This window comes from Oncorhynchus keta, chromosome 23, assembly GCF_023373465.1.
Source record: "Oncorhynchus keta strain PuntledgeMale-10-30-2019 chromosome 23, Oket_V2, whole genome shotgun sequence".
NCBI lineage: Eukaryota > Metazoa > Chordata > Actinopteri > Salmoniformes > Salmonidae > Oncorhynchus > Oncorhynchus keta.
The window spans coordinates 40875904-40899686 of record NC_068443.1 but is presented as its reverse complement, the minus strand read 5'-3'; the positions used below and the strand labels follow the sequence as shown (position 1 = coordinate 40899686).

General features: G+C 43.6%; 2 protein-coding genes across 6 annotated transcripts in view; one reads left to right on the top strand and one right to left on the bottom strand.

Annotated features, from left to right (window-relative positions):
* LOC118402332 (beta-1,3-galactosyltransferase 2-like) overlaps window positions 1–23783 on the top strand; it is a 62207-nt gene that overhangs the window by 19834 nt on the left and 18590 nt on the right. The window contains exons 1-2 of one of the 5 annotated variants that reach the window (XM_052477220.1): window positions 8619–8741; window positions 16935–16981. The exons of 1 other annotated variant lie outside the window; for it this stretch is intronic. The gene's annotated coding sequence lies outside the window, so the exon portion shown is untranslated. Of the gene's footprint in view, window positions 1–8611; window positions 8742–8859; window positions 9265–16934; window positions 16982–23783 lie in introns of those variants that run through there. 3 more of the 5 variants (XM_035800454.2, XM_035800459.2, XM_035800452.2) reach the window with 3 other exon arrangements.
* LOC118402331 (parafibromin-like) overlaps window positions 9556–23783 on the bottom strand; it is a 62511-nt gene continuing 48283 nt past the window's right edge. Inside the window, exons 13-18 of the mRNA XM_035800449.2 lie at window positions 17344–17379; window positions 17153–17240; window positions 13276–13437; window positions 11454–11554; window positions 11047–11188; window positions 9556–10664 (exon numbers count right to left, since the gene is read on the bottom strand). Coding sequence (XP_035656342.1) covers window positions 10628–10664; window positions 11047–11188; window positions 11454–11554; window positions 13276–13437; window positions 17153–17240; window positions 17344–17379 — 566 coding nt within the window. The 3' untranslated portion in view covers window positions 9556–10627. The remainder of the gene's footprint in view (window positions 10665–11046; window positions 11189–11453; window positions 11555–13275; window positions 13438–17152; window positions 17241–17343; window positions 17380–23783) is intronic.

Here is a 23783-nt window from a genome sequence, read left to right as displayed (position 1 = left end):
AACCAGACACCCAGGTATTTGTAGTTGTCCACGTATTCTAAGTCAGAGCCGTCCAGAGGAGTGATGCTGGATGGGCGAGCAGGTGCGGGCAGCGATCGATTGAAAAGCATGCATTTAGTTTTACTTGCGTTTAAGAGCAGTTGGAGGCCACAGAAGGAGAGTTGTATGGCATTGAAGCTCGTCTGGAGGTTAGTTAACACAAGGAGGGGCCAGAAGTATACAGAATGGTGTCGTCTGCGTACAGGTGGATCAGATAATCACCAGCAGCAAGAGCAACATTTTGATGTATACAGAAAAGAGTCGGCCCGAGAATTGAACCCTGTGGCACACCCATAAAGACTGTCAGAGGTCCAGACAACAGCCTTACATAATCAGAAGGCTGCATTTTTACGAGATTTGTTATTTTTTTGCAATAGGAATAACTTTGTTGATATTTTTTCAGTTTGTCATTTGACACTGAACTCTATCAGAGAAGGAGTTGGTAAACCTGGCGAGGCAATAATTTGAGAAACAAAGGCTGTCGAGTCTGTCAATAAGAATATTGTGATTGACAGAGTCGAAAGCCTTGGCCAGGTCGATGAATACGGCTGCACAGTAATGTCTCTTATCGATGGCGGTTATGATGTCGTTTAGAACCTTGAGCGTGGCTGAGGTGCACCCATGACCAGCTCTGAAACCAGATTGCATAGCGGAGAAGGTATGGTGGGATTCGAAATGGTCAGTAATCTGTTCGTTAACTAGGCTTTCAAAGACCTTAGAAAGACAGGGTAGGATAGATATAGGTCTGTAGTAGTTTGGGTCTAGAGTGTCACACCCTTTGAAGAGGAGGATGACTGCTGCAGCTTTCCAATCTTTGGGAATCTCAGACGATACGAAAGAGAGGTTGAACAGGCTAGTAATAGGGGTGGCAACAATTTCGGCAGATAATTTTAGAAAGAGGGTCCAGATTGTCTGGCCCGGCTGATTTGTAGGGATGTTGCAGCTCTTTCAGAACATTGGCTATCTGGATTTTGGTAAAGGAGAAATGGTGGGGGCTTTGGCGGGTTGCTGTGGAGGGTGTCGGGCAGTTGACCGGGGTAGGGGTTGCCATGTGGAAAGCATGGCCAGCCGTAGAGAAATGCTTATTGAAATTCTCAATTATAGTAGATTTATCGGTGGTGACAATGTTTCCTAGCCTCAGAGCAGTGGGCAGCTGGGAGGAGGTGCTCTTATTCTCCATGGACTTTACAGTGTCCCAGAACTTTTTTGAGTTAGTACTACCAGATGCACATTTCTGTTAGAAAAAGCTTGCCTTAGCTTTTCTAACTGCCTGTGTATATTTGTTCCTAACTTCCCTGAAAAGTTGCATATCACGGGGACTATTCGATGCTAATACAGAACGCCACAGGATGATTTTGTGCTGGTCAAGGGCAGACAGGTCTAGCGTGAACCAAGGACTATATCTATTTACATTTACATTACATTACATTTAAGTCATTTAGCAGACGCTCTTATCCAGAGCGACTTACAAATTGGTGCATTCACCTTATGACATCCAGTGGAACAGCCACTTTACAATAGTGCATCTAAATCTTTTAAGGGGGGGGGGGGTGAGAAGGATTACTTTATCCTATCCTAGGTATTCCTTAAAGAGGTGGGGTTTCAGGTGTCTCCGGAAGGTGGTGATTGACTCCGCTGTCCTGGCGTCGTGAGGAGTTTGTTCCACCATTGGGGGCCAGAGCAGCGAACAGTTTTGACTGGGCTGAGCGGGAACTGTACTTCCTCAGTGGTAGGGAGGCGAGCAGGCCAGAGGTGGATGAACGCAGTGCCCTTGTTTGGGTGTAGGGCCTGATCAGAGCCTGGAGGTACGGAGGTGCCGTTCCCCTCACAGCTCCGTAGGCAAGCACCATGGTCTTGTAGCGGATGCGAGCTTCAACTGGAAGCCAGTGGAGAGAGCGGAGGAGCGGGGTGACGTGAGAGAACTTGGGAAGGTTGAACACCAGACGGGCTGCGGCGTTCTGGATGAGTTGTAGGGGTTTAATGGCACAGGCAGGGAGCCCAGCCAACAGCGAGTTGCAGTAAACCAGACGGGAGATGACAAGTGCCTGGATTAGGACCTGCGCCGCTTCCTGTGTGAGGCAGGGTCGTACTCTGCGGATGTTGTAGAGCATGAACCTACAGGAACGGGCCTATTCCTATTCCTATTTCTATTCCTAGTTCTACATTTTTTGAGAGGGGCATGCTGATTTAAGATGGTGAGGAAGGCACTTTTAAAGAACAGCCAGGCATCATCTACTTACGGGATGAGGTCAATGTCATTCCAGGATACACCGGCCAGGTCGATTAGAAAAGGCCTGCTCGCAGAAGTGTTTCAGGGAGTGTTTGACAGTGATGAGGGGTGGTCGTTTGGTCACAGACTCCTTACGGATGCAGGCAATGGGGCAGTGATCACTGAGATCTTGATTGAAAACAGCAGAGGTGTAATTGGAGGGCGAATTAGTTAGGATGACATCTATGAGGGTGCCCGTGTTTACTGATTTGGGATTGTACCTGGTAGGTTCATTGATAATTTGTGTGAGATTGAGGGCATCAAGCTTAGTTTGTAGGATGGCCGGGGTGTTAAAAGCATGTCCCAGTTTAGGTCACCTAGTAGCACGAGCTCAGAAGATAGATGGGGGGCAATCAGTTCACATATAGTATCGAGGTCACAGCTGGGGGCAGAGGGAGGTCTATAGCAAGCGGCAACAGTGGGAGACTTGTTTCTGGAAAGGTACATTTTTAGAAGTAGAAGCTCAAATTGTTTGGGTACAGACTTAGCCTGCAGAGTTCTGTATTACTTTCTATCTTTGCAGTAGATTGCAACACCGCCCCCTTTGGCAGTTCTATCTTGGTGGAAAACTTTATAGTTAGCAATGGAGAATTCAGGGTTTTTGGTGTTTTTCCTAAGCCAGGATTCAGACATGGCTAAGACATCTGGGTTGACAGAGTGTGCTAAAGCAGTAAGTAAAACAAACTTAGGGAGTAGGCTTCTAATGTTAGCATGCATGAAACCAAGGCTTTTACGTTTACAGAAGTCAACAAATGAGAGCACCTGGGCGGTGGGAGTGGAGCTAGGCACTGCAGGACCTGGATTAACCTCCACATCACCAGAGGAGTAGGATAAGGGTACGGCTAAAGACTATATATGAGCTGGCCGTCTAGCACGTTCAGAACAGAGAGTAAAAGGAGCAGGTTTCTGGGCACGATAGCATAGATTCAAGGCATAGTGTACAGACAAAGGTAAGGTAGGATGTGAGTACATTGGAGGTAAACCTAGGCATTGAGTAATGAAGAGAGAGATATAGTCTCTAGAGATGTTTAAACCAGGTGATGTCATCGTATATGTAGGAGGTGGAACAACATGGTTGGTTAAGGCATATATAGCAGGGCTAGAGGCTCTAGAGTGAAATAAGACAGTAATCACTAACCAGGACAGTAATGGACAAGGCATATTGATATTAGAGAGGGGCATGCGTAGCCAAGTGAACATATGGGTCCAGTGAGTGGTTGGGCTGGCTGGGGACACGGCGATTCAGACAGTTAGCAGGCTAACAAGCCAACAGTTAGTAGGCCGGAGCTAAACAAGCTAGCAGCTAGTAGACCAGGGCAAGCTAGCAATTAGCAGGCCGGGTTAGCAAGCAAGCAGTTAGCTTGGGCTAGCAGTTAGTAGACCAGGGCAAGCTAGCAGTTAGCAGACCGGGTTAGCAAGCAAGCAGTTAGCAAGGGCTAGCAGTTAGTGAAGATCTGGTTAGAAGCAAGCAGTTAGCAAGAGCTCTTATCAGATCTGGTTAGCAAGCAAGCAGTTAGCAAGAGCTAGCAGTTAGCAGACCGGGCAGGCAAGCTAGCAGTTAGTAGACCGGGTTAGCAAGCAAGCAGATAGCAGGGGCTAGAAAGCAAGCAGATAGCAGGGGCTAGAAAGTTAGCCTTTGGGGGGGGGCATCGCGATGGGGGTAAGTCCCACTCTCAACTTAAACTGGTGACTGAACTAAGATTTGTTTAAGGCAATGATATTGCCGTTGTGAATAATTGTGTAGTTTTTGGTACCGGTAGTTAGGAGTACGGCAAACACCTTATTTATTTTCTAGGAGACAGACTGAGGCAGTGAGGGTGGTGAAAGGGAAAGAGCCAGGGAGAGAGACTTCAGAGGACAGTGTCACAGCCACAGCAGGACCAGGTGTCAACCTTGTTACCAGCAGCACCAGTATAGGGGACAGTGGCACAGCCACGGCAGGACCAGGTGTCAACCTTGTTGCCAGCTGCACCAGTATAGGGGACAGTGGCACAGCCACAGCAGGACCATGTGTCACCCTTATTGCCAGCTGCACCAGTATAGGGGACAGTGTCACAGCCACAGCAGGACCAGGTGTCAACCTTGTTACCAGCAGCACCAGTATAGGGGACAGTGGCACAGCCACAGCAGGACCAGGTGTCAACCTTGTTGCCAGCTGCACCCGTATAGGGGACAGTGGCACAGCCACGGCAGGACCATGTGTCACCCTTATTGCCAGCTGCACCAGTATAGGGGACAGTGGCACAGCATTGTCCAGTTACCTAAGTGATGGCACAAAACCATATCAGCCACATCCACAATGTATAGAACCGCAAACTCTTGCCAAAAGAGTGTTGACGTTTCAAGAGAGATGGTTTTGCGATTTCCCCCCTACATTATAATCCATCAATAAAAGGAATTTTGTGTTTTCACTGTAGCCAAGGGTTTCTCAAGCCAGCCATATTTTGGCCAAAGAGTGGATGCTGCCTTCATTAGTGCAGGATTTAGGAACTGGAGAAAAGCCATTGTAAAATGCACAGCACATCAAAACTGCCAAACCCACCGCCACTGTGTAACTGTAACAGCACACCAGCTAAATCCAATCCGTGTCCAGTTATCCAGCGCGTGGGGTAAACAGCAGAAATGACGAAAGCTACCTTGCACTGTATGAGAAAGCAACAGCATTGATTGAATCCATTGAGACACACTCAAGCCGATTTGCTGGCAAAGCAGTGGATCACTATAGAGCAGCATTTTTTAAAGTGTTGGATGGAGTGGAGGTTCAGTTTGGTGACCGTTTTGACCAGGACAGTCTAAACATTTTGCAAAAGTTGGAAAGAGTGCTTCTCATGGGAGAGTTGGATGAGTCTCTAAATCAGTACCCTGGGCTGAACATAGATTCTCTTTCAGTGCAGTTCCCTCTCTTTCGCAACAAATACCCCTGGAACAGCAGTTGAGTGGCAGCAGAGGTCCTCAGGAGGCTTCCAGTGTAGGTGCGGGGGTTGGTTGACCAAGTTGAGGTGCTGATCAGAATTTTGTCTGTAATGTATATAAAAAGACAGGCTAGACAGTCTTGAGGGAAAATATCTGCCAGCAATTTGTTGGATCCATTGAAACCCTCAAACATAGGTTTGGTTCTTTTGTTCAGTAGTGTGTATAGCAGTGGTTCAACCTTTTTTGAGTACTGGAACCCTGCATATTTTGAGGAAAGGCAGGCAAGGTTGAGTGGTCCTCGGGGACCTCCACCCCCTCTATATTATATGTAAAGTTAGTGGAATCCTTGTGCTGCTGAATACATTCATTACACTTTTTTATATTTCATGGACCCCTTACCATTACACCAGGGACCCCTAGGGGTCCACCTACCCTGTTTGAGAACCCCTAGTGTATAGTATGATATGTTATTTTGTTTAGTAGTTTTTAGTACATGACAGTACACTTACTAATTATTTATTTAATTTAAAATTGCATACTTTGTGTGACATACTTGTCCATAGCTGTTGTTTGAAGAGTTGAGACACTGACTGAACAATAACTAAGTATTTCTGAAGAATATTTTGGTTGATTTGTTTGGGTTTTTCATTGAAGTAGTTATTGGGTAACGACGCTTCGTGGGTGACTGTTGTCTGTGTGCAAAGGGTCCCCGTTTCGAGCCGGGGTAGGGGCGAGGGGACGGACTAAAGTGTTACTGTTACACTTGCAAGTAGTTCACAGCCATAGTGAAGAATGATTGTGATGTTTTGAGAAAGCTCTCTTTAGACATGGCTCCAATTTCCTCTAGCTCTCTCAGAAGTCAAAACTGGAATGAAGTTGTCATCACGTCTTGCAGTGAATTTTGCCTCAATGTTTCTCAGAATTGTAGCGGACTCCACAGCACAGTGGTCCTGGCCTCCAAGCATCTTGATCGTGTCACTGAATACGGTCAAGTTTCCATGGACAAAGGCCAGCCAAAGTTCAGTCAGTGGATCTTCGAACATTGTTCACAGGACAACAGGGCATTTGTCTTCAGAAATAAAAAAGGATTTCAATGGCACATACATTTTCAGCACTCTTTCTAGAGCAGAGAGCATGGACATCCAGCGAACATTGCTGTGTCCTAAAATGTTATGGTACTCCTGGCCAACAAACTCACAAAAGCCCTTCAGTCTTTCTACTCTGACGGTGAAAATATGAACATATCCAAATATCTTTGTGAGCAGGTACTCAACATCATATCCAAAGCTGTTCTGGCCGTGTTATGATGTGGGCAGGACAACCTAAGCCAATCACCTCCCGCTGCAGAGCATTTTTAACTTTGGTATGGACATTGACCCTCCTCAGCCTATTCAGTCCTCCAAAGTTGGTATTTGTTGTCGGCAGAGAATGTTTTCCAGGTTACATTTTTGGATGACCACCAGGACCTCAGTTGCAATTCCCTCTTGTGTTGTTTCTCCATTCAATTCAACAAAATCAAGCAGATTTGTTTCCATAGATGCGCTGCCATCATATCTTACATATCTGACTACTATAGCAGCTTTAAATGTCCATGATTGGACGCATCAATGGACAGGGACACAAATTCAACCTGGTCTTGGTCCTGTGTTTGCAAAGTAGTTGCCCATGTTGCTAACAAGTTACTCATTATGGCGTCACATTTTGTCCTAGGACATGTAAACTTTGGCTCACAAAGCTTCTGTGTCAATTGTGCTGTGCAGTCCATAGATCTGTAACTATGATTGTGTCACATAGTGTGGTATGCAAAGACACCCTCCTGCACAGCTAAACCATATTCTTCTTGGGAAGGCTCTACCTTCTTGAATAATGTGGTGACAGAGGGCATTTCAACACGGGCAATCAGATTTGTATTTTATATCAAAAACATTGTTTGGAATAATAAATTGTCAAGCTCTGTTACCATATCTTTCTTTACCTTTCCTCCTCTGTCTCCTTCACTCTTCTTCCTCCTCTCCACTACTAATGTTATCCATGAACATTTCTAAATATATTTTCACACTACTTATTATAATGCCAAACCAGTAAAATTGTAATCTACAAAAATATTCTCAGAATTAATTGTGCATTCATTTAATATAATCACATTTTCAAAATAGCCCGTCCACTGCATGTTTACATGTGAACGTTTAACCTAGCTAACATAACAGTAGCTAGCTAACTTTAACGTTAGTCTACATAGCTAACGTTAGCTAGCATAACCTATTTAAAACCTTATAGGGCAGATCTACCTATCTATATAATAAATTGTGATATAACATCACTAGCTAGTATCTCAAACGATTGTAATTTACCTGGCTTGAAAAGACGTTTGTGGTGATGTTGTGGATTCACTTGCTAGCTTCTGGCCGAGTTTTCCACAGCAGTTTTCTCTAAAACTATCGCGAGCAAATAGTTAGAAGAAGAGTGAATGAAGCTGCTATAGCGAGCAGGCCCCTCTGTTGGCCTAAACAAGCACAACGTGATTGATACGTCAACCGGTAGGCTCTGCTGCCCGGTCTTTTTTCACTTTGCGGTCTGTTTTTAATGCACAGTTAAAAACGGGGACATTTCCGGGGACAGGCCACCAAAAACGGGGACGGTCCCTGGAAAACGGGGACGTCTGGTCACCCTAACCTACTGGCCTTTCTTGCTATTGCTGGTTGTAAATACAAATACCTGCATACATACTGGATTGATAAGGAACGCTGCTATAACCATTATTATTAGTAGTATAATTATTTTAACATTTTAACAAGTTGGGACAACCCTTCAGTTAACTACTGTACCTATCAACTACCCAGTAGAAGTAATTATGGTTCCTCAAAATACATGTAACATATTACAACGTAGGCTGTGTTACAGCACTACTTTTGGTGTCCCCCTCGGGAATTGCTCTTGAGAAAATGTAATGTAATTGTCCCCTCCAAAGTTGATATCAGATTTTCGCCCCTGTGAGCATATACCCACGTTGGTGATAGAAAGATGAACTGAGGTCCAAACTCGTCAGTAGTGGATAATGCACCTTAAAATTGGTTGCCAACCGCCAAATAAAGTCCAAGGGAGGAGAGATTACTATAACACGTTTTACCCTTTTATCTGTGGATTAATTGTCATAGTAGAGGACCTTGGGCATTTCAGTAAAACACCCCAAATGTTTATATCCCAGGGCAAATTAGCTAGCAACAGCAAGCTAGCTAGATAAATTGCCATAAATGTTTGTTTATCGACCTGTCCCTAAATGTATAGAATTGGTTCAGAGTTCGTTTTGATATTTCATCCTGCGTGTCCAGATCGTGTTTGGCGTGGGGGATAAAAAAATAAAAAAAATCAACATGCGCGCGTTGGCAGAAGCACCCGCGGTCTGGTCAGCATGTCAGTGTGTGGCAAAAGTTTGATTTAGATATCTATGTAAAATTGAATTAAAATGACAAAACTCTACATTAAGGGAGAAGGATAGGCTACAACGACCCCGAGCCAACAGGTAGGCTCCTTTTTAATATTCCCGAATGGAGTTATTTGTAAACTGTAGAATGAGAAAGCGAATGCATTTGCAGCCTTAATTAACCCTAGCTAGCTAGCTTGGCTATCTTCGTGAAGGGGGTAGCTGCATCCTAATATGGCGACCGGGTGTGTCGAAATAAGTGGGTGTATGGAAAGCGAATCGGTCCGATTTGTTGGCATTCAAGACCGTTTTGCGTGGCAGATGGACGAGTCAATAACCCGGCGGTCAGTGCTCAATGTTCTAGTTTTGTGCCTGCCGACTCAGTTCTTCGTGCTTGTGTATAATTGATGGTCGTGTCGCCGGTGCGGTGGTAACTACGTGGCCATTTTCTCTCGCATTACTTTATTTCAAGTAGGTTAGAAGCCTACACAATAAATAACTAATATTTATAACAATCTAGACTGTAATACATAGTCTACTACGGCAACAACCGGAACAGTGCCCTTTACTCCTGCTTGGAAAGTAACGGCAACGGCATGGAAAGTACCTACCCAGAGTGAAAGTAAGTACACGCATACAACGCATGAAGCAACAGTAGCCTAACAGTTACACCTATAATTAACTTTATCAAAAATACGAAAAGATGGTCCTTTTTATAACTGAAAGTGTACAATCATCCTCTGACTTAACGGAAGAAAAAAAACAGCTCAATCAAAACCCGTATGCCTTTACAAGTAGTTTCCCCATCTATCTATCTTATCCAGATGTTTTCCTGCTCAGATCATGAGGGCAGGAAAAACTTCCAAGTCCAAACAGAAACTCAACTCTGCATGGTAAAGAAAGACAAAGGGGATTTAAACTGGAACACAGACGATACACTTTCCGTCTACCAACTTTTATTAACCATTTGCATTGTGAACACATCAAATAAAGCAATGTCCATCATTCCTTTCATTTGCACAACACCAACTAAAAATCTTTACATCGTCATGTAGTGACCAAAGTAGTGCGCAGTTGCAAAAAAAAAGAAGAAAAGCCGCAAATATTGGAATTTACTGTCGAACATTTGAACCCATCTATCGCTGAATCATTAGCTTTGTTATGCATCAAGAATATGATACCTAGCTTCTTTGATCTTCAAAGTCTGGCATATATCATCATATATACATTTGGATCGCATGGCACGTCACTCAGATGCTCCTTGGCTATAAGACTGCATACCTATGCGCTTTCAAACTAGGATTCTGTCCCAAATTGCACTCTATTCCCTTCATAGAGCACTGTAGTGCACTATTTAGGAAATAGGGTGCCATTTCGGAAGCACTTAGTAAAAAAGTAGAGACAAATGTTCCTATCGTAAGGAAGTAAAAACATCAGAAAATGAAACTGACAGAGGTCTCGTATCCCTTATTGCCAGCAGTGATCCAAAGGGCTTCTTATCCAGTTCATGTTTCACATGGAATTTACAAGATTCATTTCACAAAGGAAATAGTATGGGAAGTTGTTTTCCACCTCCATCTATCCATCCCCCTTTCGCTTTCTCTCACTCTTCAATCTGTCTCCACAGTAAAACGCTATACTGTTAGAAAATATATAGTTTTGGTATATTGTTTTATATTGTACATAGGAACTTGAAAAACATGGGACGCTCCAACCTCCCCTTCCCAATGTCCAGACGTACTGTATCTGCTGCTTCTATCTATGGAAACCATGAAGACCAGGTAGAAAGTATTTTCCTGAATGACAATCTGAACACGTGGGTCTATTCTGGATCCCCAAAGTGCTGGTGGGGGGGTGTTGTGGGCCCGTGTGTCTCCTTTCTCTTCTAGTGGTAGTCCTGGTGGGGAGGAGGAGGGCTAGGTTTGGGGCGGGAGTTTATAAATGCCTTGACGGGACCTGTGGAGGAAGGAGGCCACGGTCTAGGCTCAGAACCTCAGGTGCGACTTGTGTTTCACCATGTATCTGTAGAGAGAACCGGAAGAGAAGATGGCATGTGGTCAGAAGGAGCTCATGCATTCTACTGTTTAACCCAATGTACAAGAGTGCTAACATTTACATGGGAACATATCTTCCAGGTTTAGGGTCAATTCCATTTCAAATGAGAAAGTAAATCAAATTCCAACACCAGATTTTCCCAATTGAAGAGAATTGGAATTCAGTGCACTTCCATAATTAATTTTAAATAATACATTTTTTCAGAAATATTTTAAGTAATTTCATTGAAAGGATAGACCAGTATAGAAAGAGGGAAGGGAGAAGGGTTTTCATAACAAGGTATAGGTGGGTTTGGTATCAACCCCATTGCGTCACGAACATACGTGCACAATGTGCTATCAAAACACACCTGTCGAGGGTCTCCCAGAACTTCAGGAACATGGGCCGGTCGAGATGGCGCTTGTGGTGGCTCAGCTCCAGCACGGTCACGTCCCACTTCTGCACATTGGGGTCCATCTTCTGCTCGTCATACTTCAGATGGAAGGCTCGGACTGCAGGGTGACCACAACCACACACAGTCAATTAGATAGGACCAATACTCGTTTCGAGACATGGGTTGGACAGGTTAGCTCAAATACATTAACTTAAGTCCATCTAAAGGGATGACAGGTTAGTAGCCAAAGAACTGTATGGGTAGCACTTTACAGTTTGAAATAACTGGGTAACCATTTACTTGTAACAAGAAAGACATTACATACCTTGTCGAAAGTAATGTGCTACCCCTGTATGTATAAGAGCAAGTGGGAGGAATCTCACTTTTAGCGAAAATGTCCACAGGAGATCCGTCAGGTAGCAGCCAAGGCCAGCCCTTGAACTGCCAGGCAGGGCCTTGCACGAACACGGCCACCACGCGATCCCTGCACAAACAGTCAACATCAACCTCTAGTGTGAAAACAATTAATACAAAATGAGACCGTTTTGCATGTGTGGCACAATAAAATGGGAGTAAGTTTTGCACAATCTTCACATTGTAAGCCAGATGTAGAGAGGATGTATAGTCATTTGTGGCCATGGGTAAGTTGAGGGGCTGATTGCTCAAGTGGTGTAGCGGTATGTGGATTTGGGACAAGTACTTTCATTTACAGCCGACCATTACCACAATATCGTGAGGTACTGTCGATCCTGTAGTACTGTTGTGTCTACACACACATGTACAAGAAACATATTGCTCTTTAAGAGCATTCCGCAACATTTGCCCATTACTCATCTCAAAATTCTTCAAGTTCTGTCAAATTGGTTGTTGATCATTGCTAGACAAGCATTTTCAGGTCTTGCCATAGATTTTCAAGTAGATTCAAGTCAAAACTAACTTGGCCTCTCAGGAACATTCGCTGTCTTCTTGTTAAGCAACTCCAATGTATATTTGGCCTTGTGTTTTAGGTTATTGTCCTGCTGAAAGGTGAATTTATCACAGTGTCTGGTGGAAAGGAGACCAGGTTTTTCTTTAGGATCTTACCTGTGCTTAGCTCCATTTCATTTATTTTTCATCCTGAAAAACTCATAACATACCCATAACATGATGCAGCCACCACTATGCTTGAACATATGGAGAGTGGTGCTCAGTAGTATGTTTTATTGGGTTTCCCCAAACATAACACTTTGTATTCAGGACAAAAAGTTACTGATTTGCCACATTTTTTACAATATTACTTTAGTGCATTGTTGCAAACAGGATGCATGTTTTTTCAAATTCTGTACAGGTTTCCCTTTCACTGTCAATTAGGTTAGTATTGTGGAGTAACTACAAGGTTGTTTATCCATCCTCGGTTTTCTCCTATCCCAGCCATTTAACTCGTCACAGTTGGTTTCATGGTGAAATCCCTGAGCCGTGTCCTCTACGGCAACAGTTAGCAAGGCTATCTGTATCTTTGTAGTGACTGGGTGTATAAACACGCCTTCCAAAGTATAATTAATAATGTTACAACGCTCAAAGAGATATTCAATGTCTGTTTTTTTAATCTACCAATAGGTGCCCTTCTTTGCGAGGCATTGGAAAACCTCCCTGGTCTTTGGTTGAATCTGTGTTTTAAATTCACTGCTCCAATGAGGGACCTTGCAGATAATTGTATGTGTGGGGTACTGAGATGAGGTAGTCATTCAAAAACATGTTAAATACTATTGCAGAGTCCATGCAATTAGTTAAGCACAATTTAAACTTGCCATAACAGAGGTTTAATACTTATTGACAAGACATTTCAGCTATTAATTTGTAAAACATAAATCAAATCATAATACCCCATAATGACAAAGTGGAATTGAGTGTAGGCCAGTGGGGGGAAAAAACTCAATTTATTCAATTTTAAATTCCAGCTGTAAAAAAAAAATGTGGAAAAAGTCAAGGGGTGTGAATACTTTCTGAAAAGACTGTATTTATGGAAGATCATGAATGTTCATAATGTGGTCATGTATGGTCCTGGAGACTCACCAGTTCTAAGTGAAGTGTATGTATTGAAGATCATAAATGGTTATGGAGTAGGGTCATGTACGGTCCTGGTGACACAGTGGCCGGTCAATGACACGGAGTGGAATGTATGTATCGAAGATGCCAAATGACCCATGTACGGTGGTGGTGACTCACCAGTCCTGCGGAGCTAGTTTTAGGGGCTGGTCGATGACCCTGTAGGGCACGGTGACGCTGAGCGTCGCCCCCCCGGGCTGGATCTGGTCCTTGCGTCTCTGGAGCAGCACCTCGTTGTCCCGCTGGATGCCCTGCTTCTTCTTCTCCTCTGGTGTCACAAACCTCACGGAGAGGGGAGGGAGAAGAGTAATGGCTAATGCATACGATACAAAACCTCCGTCAAGAAAGCATTATTGTTAGCAAATCAATGTTTTTTAACATGATTCTAATATAGGGATTTATTAAGTCCAACACGTGTGAAGCTTGTTTTTTAATGAAACGTTTATTGGTACATGTGGATAAATGTTGCAGTCTTGTGTGTGATAGTAACTTCATCTTAAGTGTCCCAATTAATGAAGTGTCCTAATTAATGAAGTGTTATTATTCGTTTCCAGCACAGCTATTTTAGCCCAGTCTGAATTGTTCCCACTCCTTCCCTCCATTTCCTTGCTAGCATACAAAACAAGTCCTACAATCTTCTTCTACCCATCAAACTATAGCCTACATACCAAAACAAATGACATCCCCGTAGTTTGTTGTTGCCCGTTTTAAAACTTGGTAACTGCGAGCATGCTAGCCTCTCCACACACAATACAAGACCTACTGTACAGTATAGCCGAGTATATGTATAGATGACATACCAACAACAAAAAAGTGCGCATCCCCCCGTTTTTCACGCTTTATTTGGTCTGTTTACAAATGCAAATCTACACAGAAACGGGCAGTAGACTGGGTTGGTAGCCAAGAGTCATTCATTTGGCACTAAACCAGAAACTCCGTGAAACAGGGAGGAACTTCCTGGACTTAAGCCAATAATAAACGCTAAATTTTAAAACACTTCCGGGAATCCCTCACAAAGCATACCAGACTAGGGTTTGGAAAGTCAATGGGAGAAGTGAAAAAGTCTAGTTTTTCCAAATCTAAAAAAGGCACAGTCTACCTCGAGATTTGTGTCATTGTCTTAAAGGCCCAGTGCAGTCAATGTGATTTGGAAAGTATTCAGACCCCTTCCCTTTTCCCAAAATTTGTTACGTTACAGCCTTATTCTAAAATTGCACTCCTTCTGTAGCACAGTTGGTAGAGCATGGCGCTTGTAACGCCAGGGTAGTGGGTTCGATTCCCGGGACCACCCATACGTAGAATGTATGCACACATGACTGTAAGTCGCTTTGGATAAAAGCGTCTGCTAAATGGCATATATATAAAATTGATCAAATAAAAATCCTCAATCCACACACAATACCACAATTACAAAGCGAAAAGGCTTTTTTTTGGCAAATGTAATAATAAAAATGTAAATAAGTATTCAGACCCTTAGCTATGAGACTCGGGTGCATCCTGTTTCCAATGATCATCCTTGATGTTTCTACAACTTAGAGTCCACCTGTGGTAAATTCAATTGATTGGACATGATTTGGAAAAGGCATGCACAGATCTGGGAAAGGGTGCTAACAAATATCTGCAGCATTGAATGTCCAATAAAACATTCTTAAATGGTAGAAATATCCTAGAGCTGGCCACCCGGCCAAACTGGGTAATCGGGGGAAAAGAGCCATGGTCACGGAGGTGACTAATAACCCAATGGTCACTCTGACAGCTCCAGAGTTCCTCTGTGGAGATGGGAGAACCTTCCAGGGAGAACCTTCCAGAAGGACAACCATCTCTGCAGCACTTCACCAATCAGACCTTTATGGTAGACTGGCCAGATGGAAGCCATTACATAATATAAAAACAGATGACTACCCGCTTGGAGTTTGCCAAAAGGCACCTAAAGGACTGACCATGAGAAACAAGATTCTTTGGTCTGATGAATCCAAGATCGAACTCTTTGGCCTGAATGCCAAGCGTCACATCTGGAGGAAACCTGGCACCATCCCTATGGTGAAGTATGGTGGTGGCAGCATTGTGCTGTGTGGGTGTTTTTCAGCAGCAGGGACAAGGAGACGAGTCAGGATTGAGAGAAAGATGAACGGAGCAAAGTACAAAGAGATCTTTGGTGAAAACCTGCTCAAGAGCGCTCAGGACCTCAGACTGGGGCGACGGTTCACCTTCCAACAGGACAACGACACAAAGCACACAGTCAAGACAGAGCATGTGTGGCTTCGGGACAAGTCTCTGAATGTCCTTGAGTGGCCCAGCCAGAGCCCAGACTTGAACCCGATCGAACATCTCTGGAGAGATCTGAAAATAGCTGTGCAGCGACACTCCATCCAACCTGACAGCTTGAGAGGATCTGCAGAGAAGAATGGGAGAAACTCCCAATACAGGTGTGCCAAGCTTGTTGGTCACACCCAAGACGATTCGAGGCTGTAATTGCTGTCAAAGGTGCTTCAACAAAGTACTGAGTAAAGGGTCTGAATACTTATGTAAATGTTATGTTAAGTTTTATTTTTATACATTAGCATACATTTCTAAAAACCTGTTTATGCTTTGTCATTATGGGGTATTTTGTGTAGATTGATAAAAACATACAATATAATCAATTTTAGAATAAGGCTAACAAAATGAGGAAAAAGTCCAGGGGTCTGAATACTTTTAGAACACACTATATACACAGTAGCATTCAAAATTTGACACCTACAAGGGTTTCTCTCTTCATTTGTATTATTTTCTACATTGTAGAACAATAGAGAAGACCTCAACTATGAAATGACACATATGGAATCATAAAAAAAAAAAAGTGTTAAACAAATCAAAATATATTATATATGAGATTCTTCAAAGTAGCTGCCGCACTTTGTCTTGGATAGCTTTCAACACTCTTGGCATTCTCTAAAACCAGCTTCATGAGGTAGTCACCTAGAATGCATTAACAGGTGTGCCGTGTCTTGTTAAAAGTTCATTTGTGGAATTTCTTTCCTTCTTAATGCATTTGAGCCAATCAGTTATGTTGTGACAAGGTAGGGGTGGTATACTGAAGATGGCCCTATTTAGTAAAATTCCATATTATGGCAAGAACAGCTCAAATAAGCAAAGAGAAACGACAGTCCATCATTACTTTAAGACATGGTCAGTCAATCCTGAAAATGTCAAGTTTCTTCAAGTGCAGTCGCAAAAACCAATCACTATATTAAAACTGGCTCTCATGAGGACCGCCACAGGAAAAGACCCAAAGTTATTCTCTGCAGCAGAGGTAATTTCATTAGTTTACCAGACTCATAAATTGCAGCCCAAATAAATGCTTCACAAGACTCAAGTAACAGACATCAACTGTTCAGAGGAGACTGTGTGAATCAGGCCTTCATGGTCAAATTGCTGTCAAGAAACGTCCACTAAAGACTAAAGGACATCAATAAGAAGTAGAGACTTGCTTGGGCAAAAAAAACTCTACAATGGATTTTAGACCGGTGGAAATCTGTTCTTTTTGGGTCCAAATTTGAGCTTTTTGGTTCCAACCGCTGTGCCTTTGTGAGACGCAGAGTAGGTGAACGGATGATCTCTGCATGTGTGGTTCCCACCGTGAAGCATGGAGGTGTGATGGTGCTTTGCTAGTGACACAGTCAGTGATTTATTTCGAATTCAAGGCACACTTAACCAGCATGGCTACCACAGCATTCTGCAGCGATACGCCATCCCATATGGTTTGCGCTTAGTGGGACTATAATTTGTTTTTCCAACAGGACTGACCCAACACACTTCCAGGCTGTGCAAAGGCTATTTGACCAAGGTGAGTGATGGAAAGCTGCATCGATGACCTGGCCTCCACAATCACCTGCCCTCAACCCAATTGAGATGGTTTGGAATGAGTTGTTCCTCATTGTGAAGGAAAAGCAGCCAACAAGTGCTCAGCAACTAAAGGAAATCCTGGCGCATGCACGTGCACACACAGTCTACTTACTTGAGGTCCTGCAGTAGGTCCTTTGCATTGAGCATGGTGATGAGGGATGTGGTGGCCGCCGGGATGATTACGATGGGAGTCCGAGAGCCTTTAATGAAACGAACACAATGTATATGTTTAGTTAAACTATTACCATTTATCACCATTCATCAATAACACTTGCACATACACACTGTCGTAGCAGTACATACCCTTCTTTTGATTTGGTGGGGGTCTGGCTTGGGAAACTGGAGGAGAAAAATAAATAATAAGTGACAGCAAGAACCGATATCCTATTATGAGCCATGTGCTGCAAAAAGTATCAAATTTGACAGATGAGACACACTGAACAGAGGAGATGACAGCTCTGGCTTGTGTCCTGAATTAAGTGAAACGGACAGGCATAAACCAGGTAAAGCTAATGCACTAATTTTCTGATCATTAAAAAAAAAAAAAAAATACCTTCAAGGAGTTAGTTTACCTCAGACACGCACATCTGTAACGATGTCAGTTTTGTCTGGTTCCAAGACCAGCTTTAGCCATTGGATCCAATGAGTAGTGGAGCAGCTACTCTTGTTATGTTTTGTATGTTTCACAGAAGCAAAGCGCCTGTCTTTATTGTAGTTAAAACACGGATATCCACAAAGCATCTCTGTCCCGAAATCAGGTCACCCCATCAATAATCTTATTCATTAAAATCTAAAAGGCAAATCTGATCCTATATGAGCACTCCTACCCAGATCTCATCTAACAGAGCAATGTGTTTGATATGAAGAGCCTTGCGAGCTACAGTAGTTGCAGGCCTAGTGAGACTTCCAAAAATAGATTTGCTGTTTTGTTTTTAACGCTCACATCTCTTTTCAACCGTTTTTCCACCAAGGACAAAACAGAATTGATCCTACTTTGATTATTAAGAGCTTACTTGACACGAGAGATGAGACAGCGTGTTGCATTAATGCAAAAACAAAGAATAAGCAAAAGGGAAAGACATTGAAATTTGGGGTTCACAAATCAAAGGGAAGAAACACCGTCATTAAATAGACATAACACTCCAAAATCAAAATGTGTCAGAGTCATAACTCAAGTGGTCAAAGTGGTCATCGGAGTCCACAAACCAGGCCATTATTAAAGATGCAGCTATATCCCACAATTCAAAATGAATGGAATAATAGGCACCATGTAACTTCCAGATTTGCTGTGCTTATCTTTTCCATTTTTTAGGGGGATTGGAGGCAGCTGGGTCACCTTTTTTTAGCCGTTTGCAGTCCTCTCATTGGCAGAATTAACATCTTTCAGTTGCGCGGTCTGATGGAGCTGGTCTGCCCGGCTCTCCCACACAGCTCTCAGGCAGTCACTTGTCAATCTTTTGAACTGATGCGAAGTCAGAACACTTGTCTTGTAACTAACCTAAAAACAATGTTTACGCTCTCCTTTTCATGTAGGCTATTTTTGTTTTGATCGCATCAGAAGGTCTAGTTTCCCATATGCACCGTTTCATTCAACTGTGTTGCCGCTCTTACACCTACTGTGGAAATGTATACTGAGAGAGACTAATTTCTTCAAACAAACACCTTTATTTAATATTGATTAATTATTACAATAATGCAGTTGGTCGGCCACACACTAAAAGGTGTTTTGCCGAGAGCTTAACCTTTAATGAAAAAAAAACTAAATCTTATAGGGGACCCAAAAATGCATAGTCATGGTTGCTTCCACCTCCACATGCAGATCAGGGGCACCATCCTGGGTTCATCCTGTGGTCACCTGCACCCGGTGCCATTTCCCAGATGCAAGAATGATTGGATCCAATATGGGATTGTTCTACTCCGCCAGGCTCTGTCTATCTCGGGTCACACACATCACATCTACGGAATGCCAGCTGTAGGTAAATTGTCAACTCAAGCCCCAGAGGCCCAACTCAGTCCCAGACACAGATGAGTACTCATCATAGATATTCGATGAATAAACAGTTTTAAACAATCTTGCGGTTGCTTATTTCCTAATGGGGGAAAAACAACGCTATTTGATGAATATTAGGAGTACAGTAATACTTGACATGTTTTGGAAAGCTCAAATTACCCCCTTGATGGTTATGATGGGGAGAAAATCAGAGCTGTAAATGGTTTGACCTGTAGCCAAGGCTTTATAGCCAAATATGGTTAATTTGGGCTGGCATTGGTTACAATCTGCCACAATACCAATGTTGCCAGCCAAGGTATACCAGGAGATAGTAGGCCTAGTTGGACAAGGCTATCTGAATGTGTACTATGGAAGTTAGAGGTAGCCTAAACATTCATTATTTAATAGAAGGGGAAAAAAAGACTAAAATGGCTGTGACTAAAACTAGACTAGAATTGTCCAGAGTTTGTCAACTGATAACTAAAACTAAAAGGATGAAATTACTCAAATGTGACTTAAGACTAAATGGTGTTAAGACTAAAACTAAACAAAAAAAGCTGCAAAAATTAACACTGCTTTAAACCCTGCAGTGGCTCAGCGGTCTAAGGCACTGCATCTCAGTGCTATAGGCGTCACTACAGACCCTGGTTTGATTCCAGGCTGTATCACAACCGGCTGTGATTGGGAGTCCCATAGGGTGGCGCACAATTGGCCCAGCGTCGTCCGGGTTAGGGTTTGGCTGGGGTAGGCCCATCATTGTAAATAAGAATTGGATCTTAACTGACTAGCCTAGTGAAATTAAAAATACACTGCTCAAAAAAAAAAAAAAAAAAAAAAAAGGGGGGGGGACACTTTAACAACACAATGTAACTCCAAGTCAATCACACTTCTGTGAAATCAAACTGTCCACTTAGGAAGCAACACTGATTGACAATACATTTCACATGCTGTTGTGCAAATGGCATAGACAATAGGTGGAAAGTATAGGCAATTAGCAAGACACCCCCAATAAAGGAGTGGTTCTGCAGGTGATAACCACAGACCACTTCTCAGTTCCTATGCTTCCTGGCTGATGTTTTGGTCACTTTTGAATGCTGGCGGTGTTTTCACTCTAGTGGTAGCATGAGACAGAGTCTACAACCCACACAAGTGGCTCAGGTAGTGCAGCTCATCCAGGATGGCACATCAATATGAGATGTGGCAAGAAGGTTTGCTGTGTCTGTCAGCGTAGTGTCCGGAGCATGGAGGCGCTACTAGGAGACAGACCAGTACATCAGGAGACGTGGAGGAGGCCGTAGGAGGGCAACAACCCAGCAGCAGGACCGCTACCTCCGCCTTTGTGCAAGGAGGAGCACTGCCAGAGCCCTGCAAAATTACCTCCAGCAGGCCACATGTGCATGTGTCTGCTCAGACGGTCAGAAACAGACTCCATGAGGGTGGTATGAGGGCCCGACGTCCACAGGTGGGGGTTGTGCTTACAGCCCAACACCATGTAGGACATTTGGCATTTGCCAGAGAACACCAAGACTGGCAAATTCTGGCACCCTGTGCTCTTCACAGATGAAAGCAGGTTCACACTGAGCACATGTGACAGACGTGACAGTCTGGAGACGCCGTGGAGAACGTTCTGCTGCCTGCAACATCCTTCAGCATGACCGGTTTGGCGGTGGGTCAGTCATGGTGTGGCATTTCTTGGGGGGGGCCGCACAGCCCTCCATGTGCTCGCCAGAGGTAGCCTAACTGCCATTAGGTACCGAGATGAGATCCTCAGACCCCTTGTGAGACCATATGCTGGTACGGTTGGCCCTGGGTTCCTCCTCATGCAAGACAATGCTAGACCTCATGTGGCTGGAGTGTGTCAGCAGTTCCTGCAAGAGGAAGGCATTGATGCTATGGACTGGCCCGCCCGTTCCCCAGACTTGAATCCAATTGAGCACATCTGGGACATCATGTCTCGCTCCATCCACCAACGCCATGTTGCACCACAGACTGTCCAGGAGTTGGCGGATGCTTTAGTCCAGGTCTGGGAGGAGATCCCTCAGGAGACCATCCACCACCTCATCAGGAGCATGCCCAGGCGTTGTAGGGAGGTCATACAGGCACGTGGAGGCCGGCCACACACACACACACACACTACTGAGCCTCATTCGGACTTGTTTTAAGGACATTACATCAAAGTTGGACCAACCTGTTGTGTGCTTTTCCACTTTAATTTTGAGTGCGACTCCAAATCCAGACCTCCATGAGTTGATAAATTTGATAATTTGTGTGATTTTGTTGTCAGCACATTCAACTATGTAAAGAAAAAAGTATTTAATAAGAATATTTCATTCATTCAGATCTAGTATGTGTTATTTTAGTGTTCCCTTTTTTTTGAGCAGTGTACATTTTAAAAAAGTGTTCATTTCTCCAGGCCAGCATTTGTGATGTCTTCTTGTTTATCAAACCAAGCTCATCTATTAATCTACACAAGCAGAGTAGTAGAAATGTCTAACATTCTGCCTGTCAGGCTATCTGTTACGAAATCCCTGCCGGAGACCCTTAGCACACCAACTCTCAGCTTTCTGTCAGGGATACAAACTCTGCAACTTTCTATTTGTATTGCTTTTAATCTTTTTAATGAATTTATCTTATTAACACTTTGTTCTAGCTAGCTATGTGTGTAGGTAGCTATCAAGTAATGCCTTTGTGTAGAGCTATTTAGTAATACCTGTATGTGCAGGTAGCATATCAATATTCAAAATGAGTCCTTCCTTTGTTAAGCCTTGTTGCTCTACTTGTGCTATCAGTTACTGTATTGTGTACAGTGCATTCATTACCTCTGTTTCTTTTGTTTCAGAAACACTACCTTTCCATGTACATTTAAATCTGTGTGTGTGTCAATAAAGTACCCTTGCCTGTGTAACTGAGGTTGCCTTATTCACCTCTAACTGGGGGAGGTGGTAGTGGGTTACAGATCAGCCCAAACGGAGATTCGCTCTTTCATGATCGCTCACAACGTGGACGCACACTACATGCACAGGGCATTGTCATGCTGAAACAGGAAAGGGCCTTCCACAAACTGTTGCCACAAAGTTGGAAGCACAGAATTGTTTGGAATGCCATAGTATGCTGTAGCATTCAGATTCCCCTTCACTGGAACTATGGGGCCTAGCCCAAAGCATGAAAAACAGCCCCAGACCATTATTCCTTCTCCGCTAAACTTTACAGTTGGTAGTATGCATTGGGGCAGGTACCGTTCTCCCGGCATCTTCAAAACACAGATTTGTCCGTCGGACTGCCAGATGGTGAAGCGTGATTCATCACTCCAAAAGAACGCGTTTCCATTGCTCCAGGGTCCAATGGTGGCGAGCATGACACCACTCTAGCCGACAGTTGGCATTGCGCATGGTGATCTTAGGCTTGTGTGTGGCTGCTTGGCCATAGCAACCCATTTCATGAAGCTTCTGACAAACACTTATTGTAATGAAGTTGCTTCCAGAGGCAGTTTGGAACTCGGTAGTGAGTGTTGCAACCGAGGACATAATTTTTGCGTACTGTGCGCTTCAGCACTCGCCGGTCCAGCTCTGTGAGCTTGTGTGGCCTACCACGTTGCGTCTGAGCAGTTATTGTGAAGTGGAAACGTCTACAAGCAACAATAGAACTTAGTTGCCCAGGGCAGCGCTAGCAGGGCAGAAATTTGACTAACTGATTTGTGGAAAGGTGGCATCCTATGACGGTGCCACGTTGAAAGTCACTGAGCTCTTCAGTAAGGCCATTCTACTGCCAATGTGTGTCTATGGAGATTGCAGACTGTGTGCTCGACTTTAAACACTTGCCAGCAACGAATCCACGAATTTGAAGGGGTGTCCACATACTTTTGTATATTTAGTGCATGTCACACAAAAACACACACACACAGAGAATGTGACTTCTCTACACAGCCATAGAGATGCCGAATAACAGAGGGGGATAGCAAAACAGACATGTGATTCATCACGCTGCACAAAGACCGGGGAAGGGGTGACCTTCAGCTCTGGACCTCATGTTCTTTTCATTTCCACGATAACTGCCATGTGTGGGAACAATGACGGACGCTTGATGGCAGCTGCTAAACACTTGTCTGACCGCGTTCCGTGTAGGGTGCCGATCACAGAATTGACAGGACGTTTATAACGTTGACGTTTGGCAGCTCTCTTTCATGAACAATTCCATATACGCATCTAGATCCATAGCCTCCGATACGTTTTGGTGTGATTTGTTTTGGGGAACGAATTCATGCGATTTGGTTTATTACCATCTGCTGCTGATGGGATGACTTCTCAAAGTAGAGTGTGTAGGCATTAGGGGTGGGGGCAATTTATACTTTTATTCCCCTCACTTATCTGAAACCGCCATCACCCACTGATTAACTTGTCATTTTTGCAGATCAAATGTCGTTGAGCTACTACTGTCAATATTCATCTTTAGAAATTAGCATGGCATTTAGCCAATGTATATATTTGAGCTTTGAATTATTGCAGTCAAAACAGGGTGTGTGAGAATGCACCTCAAGGCTTAAAGAGATTCATAGACAGAACTCTGTAGGGGAGTGAAAGAGATAAGAAACAAGTCAGACATACCACTATAAAGCAACTTGGGGAGTGGAAAATTACTGCTGAGCCCTTAGAAAACACTGGAACTATATTTCGCTCCTGCAAGTTTGTATAACTGTATATGCATGGGCTTGGTCTCATGAGTAGGTGTTGATGTAGGCAGTTACATCACTATGGGC